Source organism: Octopus bimaculoides, chromosome 19 (genome assembly GCF_001194135.2).
Source record: "Octopus bimaculoides isolate UCB-OBI-ISO-001 chromosome 19, ASM119413v2, whole genome shotgun sequence".
Classification (NCBI taxonomy): Eukaryota; Metazoa; Mollusca; class Cephalopoda; order Octopoda; family Octopodidae; genus Octopus; species Octopus bimaculoides.
The window spans coordinates 38451763-38458661 of record NC_068999.1 but is presented as its reverse complement, the minus strand read 5'-3'; the positions used below and the strand labels follow the sequence as shown (position 1 = coordinate 38458661).

At 34.0% G+C, this 6899-nt stretch overlaps 1 protein-coding gene across 1 annotated transcript in view; it reads right to left on the bottom strand.

The window, feature by feature from the left end:
- The window catches only part of LOC106868031 (coiled-coil domain-containing protein 39-like), a 199134-nt gene that overhangs the window by 8823 nt on the left and 183412 nt on the right, over positions 1 to 6899 (bottom strand). Inside the window, exon 6 of the mRNA XM_052974700.1 lies at positions 1669 to 1797. Coding sequence (XP_052830660.1) covers positions 1669 to 1797 — 129 coding nt within the window. The remainder of the gene's footprint in view (positions 1 to 1668; positions 1798 to 6899) is intronic.

The window sequence follows — 6899 nt, the reverse complement described above, 5'->3', positions numbered from 1 at the left end:
TATGTATATATATATATATATATATATATACATATATATATATATACATATGTATATAAATATATACACACATATATATACACATATATACATACATACATATATATACATGCATATATAAATATACATATATATATATACATATATACATATGTATGTATGCATGTATGTAGTGTGTGTTTGTATATATTGAGAGAGAGAGACAAATGAAAAAAGAGATGAGAAGGACGGCCTATTTTTATCTAAATATATCATTTCAGAAATTTATGAAAATAGCAATATAAAATAGACTATAGTGAAGCTTTGTTTGAATATCAATTTTTGCAAATAATATTCTGGTGTCTGTGAATAAGGAAATTTTCAATGATAAATGAAATATTTCACCAGCAAAATATATTAGAAAGATTAGATGATTATCAAAGTAGCTTTTACATAATCAAAGCACAGCAGCCGCTACAAGACTCAGACGCTCAACACTATCTTGAGAATTTTCACAACACAAGGTTCAATCCTTGCTGCTGCTGCTTGGTGCCTAGTGTGCCTTGATGAAGTTGAGAGATATGTTAGGGGAGTGCAAGCTCCTTGTAGGAGCACCCATGCTGCTAGACAGGTCAGAGGTTAGACTAATATGGCCCACTGCTTCCCAGATGTAAAAATGGGTTTGTGTAGGGTCAAGAACCATACTTAGAAAGAAAAAAAAAAAGCAAAGTCACAGAAGTATTGATGGGAATTCAAAACCAACAAGATTTGGGAGAGGAAGGCTTTCTTCAGGAAATGAAAAATACTGAAGCAAGTGATGCAGTGTGTGAGTGCACGCATGCATGTGTTTGTGTGTGTGTGTGTGAGAGAGCATGCACACATGTGTGTGTGTTTGTGTTATTTTAGAAGCATTTATTATAACCATATCAGCCAAGCAAAACTTACCCTAAAATTGCCAAGGAAGTGATGAAATCATTCAGTCAGTAAAGATTTCGTATTGTATTATGTTTGGCCTAAATCTGTTCATTTCTTCATTTCCCTATTTTCTAGTCTATTCAATTGGTTGCTGATGGCGCTTCCTTCCAGCTGTTGCATCATAGATGTGTCACAGGGGCAGAGAATGGGACAGCTGAGAGAGTGTTGATGTCCATTCACAATTACCACTGGCATATAAAACAATTAGCTAAAGCATGGTACATGCTGTCAAGCCATACTCATTTGAGAGTGATGAGTGGCTCTCAATATTCTCTCACTAGTCTTGAAGACTTTGGAAACGGTCATGAACAATGGGTTCTCTTTGAAATCATTTAAGAAATTGAGGAACTGCCACTCAAAATTCGGTCACAATCACAAATATCATTGCCGAGACACATAATCTTATAATTAACAAACTTTCATACAGTAATTAGTTAATGCATTCATTCATTAGTTTACCTCATTAACTCCTAACTTTTGTGATGCTTATGCCATTCCACAAAAAACAGATTTTCATTACTCAGATAAAAAGATGTGAAATTTGAAAAATTAGGGAAACTGAAAAACAAAATAAGAAACAGAAAAAAGCAAAGAAAAGTGGCACTCCAAGCTGTGTCAGTGGTAGCAAGAAACCAGGTCACTTAACTGAGGATACTCAATGGATTGATTAATTAGTACTTAATTGATTAACAAATTGATTGATTAGCAACTTACATTATTCAAAGACTCCATATCATCATCTCTTTTCTTCATCAAATTCAGAGTTCTTTCCCATCTTTCTATCAACTCATGCCTTTCTAAATGGCTTCGCCGAAATTCCTCGGCAGTTTTATCCAAAGCAATCTGTACAAATATATGACAATATGAGAAACAATGATAAAACATGATACTATAACACATTTCTATTTCATTTGTATGTGCAAGAACTGTATCTAAACACATCTTTTAAAAATGTAAACAATAGTGTATCCATATATATATATATATATATATATATATATATATATATATATATATATATATATATATATATATATATATATATATATTTATATATATATATTTATATATATATATTTATATATATATATTTACACACACACATGTATATGTAAACAAGATCAGAGATTCAAAGAATATAACAGAGCTCACATTAAGCTCTCTGGCTGGAGTCTGGCTAACAAGATGCTAAGGTTAGGATGAAACCTTATCATCATCATTCTGAAAATCCAGGAATTACAATGGTTGAGGGTCAAGTATAGAAACTGATCAGCCTTAAACAAAGGAAATAAACATCTATTCTCTCACGTTACTTCTCTTATCTGTTTGATTTATACATGTAAGGGAAAAATGCTAACTGAGACCATTATCTGCCATTTCATTGTCAAAATTAATGTTCTCTACATGAAATTATTTGGGTTATTCTTCTGGAGAATATTAAATTGCTTTTATATAGAACTTGATATAAAAACCGAATGGTGTGTGTGTTTATAAGTGTTTGTATGCTTGCATGTATGTGTTTATCTGTGTTGGTTTGTTTACATTCTTATGAATTAGTGATTTGGCAAAAGGTGACCAACTGCATCAAAACCAGAATTGAAACTACGTTCTGGGGCAGATTCGACCTCGGTGGAATTTGAACTCAGAATGTAAAGACAGACGAAATACCGCTAAGCATTTTTGCCTGGCATGCTAACGTTTCTGCCAACTCACTGCCCTAAGAACTGCAATAATGATGGAAGAAGTGTGTGGATTGCAAGGAGGAATGCGTTGGAGAATAAACCCCATTTGGTTAGATTCTACGAGAATATCTGAGTCAGCTTATGAACTTTTCAGCCCATCCTCATAAATAAAGTTAATTTCTGAAAATGCAAATTAAAAACTTTCAATGAAACATCATTGAAATGGAGAAACAAAACACATACCTAAAAAGAAAATAAAAAGGAAAGAAAATAATTGAAGAAGGAATGAAATCTTGCTAAATGAAATATTATTATGTGAATAAATTGAAATGTGAATAATTAAGCTAAAACAAAGAATAAATAACAGGAAACACAGGAGGGAGAGTGAGAACAGAGAGAAAGAGGAAAAAGATAGAGTGGGGGGAGGTTGAGGAGAGGGGAGAGAGAGAGGGAAGATAAAAGTGTGTGTGTGTGATGGAGAGAGATAAAGAGAGGGAGAGAGAGAAAGGGGAAAGAATTTCACTTGACTACAATGTCAACATGTTTGGAGATATCGTTCAGCTGTTGTCTTTTAACTTGTTTCAGTCAATTGACTGCGGCCATGCTGGGGCACTATTTTGAAGTGTTTAGTGGCAAAGATCGACTCCAGGACTTGTTTTATCAATCTCTTTTGCTAAATTACGGGGATGGAAACAAACCAACGCCAGTCATCAAGTGGTGGTGAAAAAAACAAACACACACAAACACACACACACACACACACACACACACACACACACACACACACACACACACACACACACACACACACCCCTATCAACAATGCATAATGCCTGTCTCCCATACTAACATGTTTTGCATGGTTCAACAGGAGCTGAGGAGCCAGAGGACAGCCAGGAAACAGTCCTGAGCAAGGTGAATGGGTGGGTAGGTTTGTGATTGTTTGAAAGGAGAGTGGAAAAAAGGAAAGAGACAGGGACAGAGGTGAATGCAGTGAAGTGTGAACAGGAGTGGGAGTGTGATCAAGGGTGAGGGAGAGAGGATGGAGGAAATGGGTTTAGGAAAGGAAGGTGATGGCTGACAGCACACATGAAGGGGTATGTGGGTGGTGTGCAAGAGATGCAGAGTGCCAGGGTCAGAGGTGGGTTGTAGGGAAGAGACACCTCAGGGACAGCCTGGGTCAGGGGAATTGATGCTTGCAGGGCCTCATTTGTGCAACTTCTCAGCAAGCTGCAAATAATCTTAGTCTTTTGTCATCTCGTCTGTGAGACTCAGCAACTAGGGGTTATTTTTCACTCCTTCATCTCACACCTTCTTCTCGAGTCTGCTTCTTCAACAGGTTCCATTCACATTGGCACTTCTTTATGTAACTGTCCCCATTTGCACACATCATAATATGACCAGTGTGAGTTTGTCTTTCACAATGATGTTACTCTCATACAGCAGAACAGGCCCCTTTCATCCCTTTCTAACCTTTGCCTTTCCTCTGCATTCATGGCCCTCATTTCACAACTATTTTGTAAAAGGTAATATAAGTATGTTATGTTGGGAAATTTTAATATTAACATAATACTTTTAACATAATAATATTGATATAGTCTCAAGTACAAGTGTTTATGTAACTGGAACAGATTTAGTCTCATGTGTGGTTGGAATCCAAAAATTTTAAGCAATTGCAACATATATATCCAATATTTTCAAAATGTTTTAACTAACGAAGGTTTCAAAATAGATGAATTCCCTGTTATATACTACACAAAACTTAAGTGTATGTATGGAATGATTTAAAAACATCACTGCTATGGTTTGACTTCACAAGTCATTGGTTGACCAGATAAAGACACTGGCCCAAAGTGCCACACAGTGGGACTGAACTCAAACCAAGTAGTTTCAAAACAAGCTTCTTAACCATGCAGCCATACCAGTACCTGTAAGAACTCTTATGAATCTAATCACCTCCACAATGACATTTGTGAAAGGTTGATTTCATGCCAAACTCTAGTCAATTTTTCAAGTATAGAAAGCAACAATTTGCTATTCAAATCTCTGTGTGTGTGTGTGTGTGTGTGTGTGAGTGCACGCTTGTGTTGTGTTGTGTGTGTGTGTTTGTAACTGTTTCTATTCCTTTATATATCATATACAATATTGTAGGAAAATTAATAATAGTCATTTTCAAAAAAAGTTTTCTTTATTAATTCTTTTGTGGTTAGATTTTTAATGAAACAGACTGTCAACGTGTTTCAATAAATTTCAAAAATCAAAATCAAAAATAAATTTCAAGGAATTAGTAATTCAACTTTGCATTATTAATGCTTTGTGTTATATATTCAGATTCTCTATATCCTGAGTTCACATCCTGCTGAGGTCAACAAAGCTTTTTATCCTTCCAAATAAAATACCAGTGAAGTGCACAGGATAATCATATCAATTAACCCCTTCTCCCACCTTGAAATTGCTGGCTTTGTGCCTAAATCAGAAACTATTATTTATTTGTTATGATGTTTATCTTTTACCATTTACTTGTTTCAGCTCAAGAGCTGTGGCAATGCTGGGGCACTGCCACTAACTGTGCTACATCTTCACTACTTGAAACCTTTTTTGACCTGTGGCATTTGATGATTGGCAGAGTTTAAAGTTGCTGTCCTCATCAACGTGTCCACAGGTCCAAAAGTTTAAACAATTTCAACAGTAGCACATTGTCAGAACTTGATAAAATGCCTTGTGGTGCTTATTAAATCCATTTAACTTTACTGTCTGGGTTCAAGTTTTGTGGGGTTATGAATTCTATACCCTTTGTCCATTGGAAACTTAATGCTAAGATATTTATGTTGTTATTTAACCCAGATCCATTCTGGCCAAGCATATTTGTCAGCAAAGATATGCCAATCACAATCATCTCATATTTTGCCTATGTCTGAGGGAATCCAGAATTACATTATCAAACCAACTTCTTTTTAAGATGATAGGATGTGAATTGAGGGAAATTGGTTACTATTTTTATGATGAATGACACATAGCACTTTTTGAAATGGAGTGGACAGGATTTGAACTTGGAGCATTAAGGGTTGTAATTAAATAGCATAATGTAATTGTTTTAATGCTCTGCTGATTATGCAAATAACTTCTCTAATTATATTTCAATACCTGGTTAAGTTCATTTCTTAACTATGTAGAAGAAAAAACTTTCAATATTTTAAAGGTAATTATCAAAATGGTAGTATTTAGTAAGGATCTCTGATCTTATATTTAGATAATTTACTTAATTGTTGATGTTTTTCAGGATGAGATTATTTAAATGTTTATATATTCAATGCATTGTGTTCCTTACATAATTGTTTTCTTAGAAAGTATGCAAGAGTTTTAAATTTTGGCCAACACACTAATTCTTCAAGAAATATTACTGGCAGTTCATGATTTGGGCTTTTAAAAATCATATTCTGATTCTGTTCCCCAAATATTTATCACCCTACATCACTCAGACCTGCTAGACTGTAAATTATTATTATTATTATTATTATTATTATTGCAAATACATAGATACCATTATCAAAAGTAGATCAAGATGGCAAGCAGAAATTATTGAATTCACATTCAGAATAGATTAATCCATTATTTAGTAAATTATAGCTATAAATTCTTCGGAGTTTTCCAGTTTGGAAACTTGTAAACTTCAAGAAATTGATGGTGAAAATGCAACTTATTTATGAGAGGAAAGTATGAAAAATATTCTTATCTTTTGTGTAATTAATTGTGTTTCTGATGGGTAATGGGAGATAAGAATGATTTCTAATTGTAAATAGTGAGAAAGTGTCTTGTTTGTGGGTAAGTCATCAATTTGTTCCAAAATATCAAAGACAAGTGTCAAGATAAGAAACTTAGAGTTACACAGAAATAGATTGGAAGAATAGAATACAAGGAATGTTTCTAAAACAAACATACACTTAAAATACCACAGATGATCCGAAATACTAACATCATCATCATTTAATGTCTGCTTTCCAATGAGACTCCTTTCTACCATAGGCACAAGGCCTGAAATTTTGTGGTGGGTGGAGGGGCATATTTGATTACAGCCATTCCACTAAGTTAAAGGTGACCTTGGTGGAATTTGAACTCTGAACATAATGTGTCAGAATTAGGAATAATAATGATGATGATGATACACACTTGCATATATACATGCATGTATATATATATATATATATATATATATATATGCATGTGTGTATATGTGTAATATGTGCATGTAAGTGTATATGTATA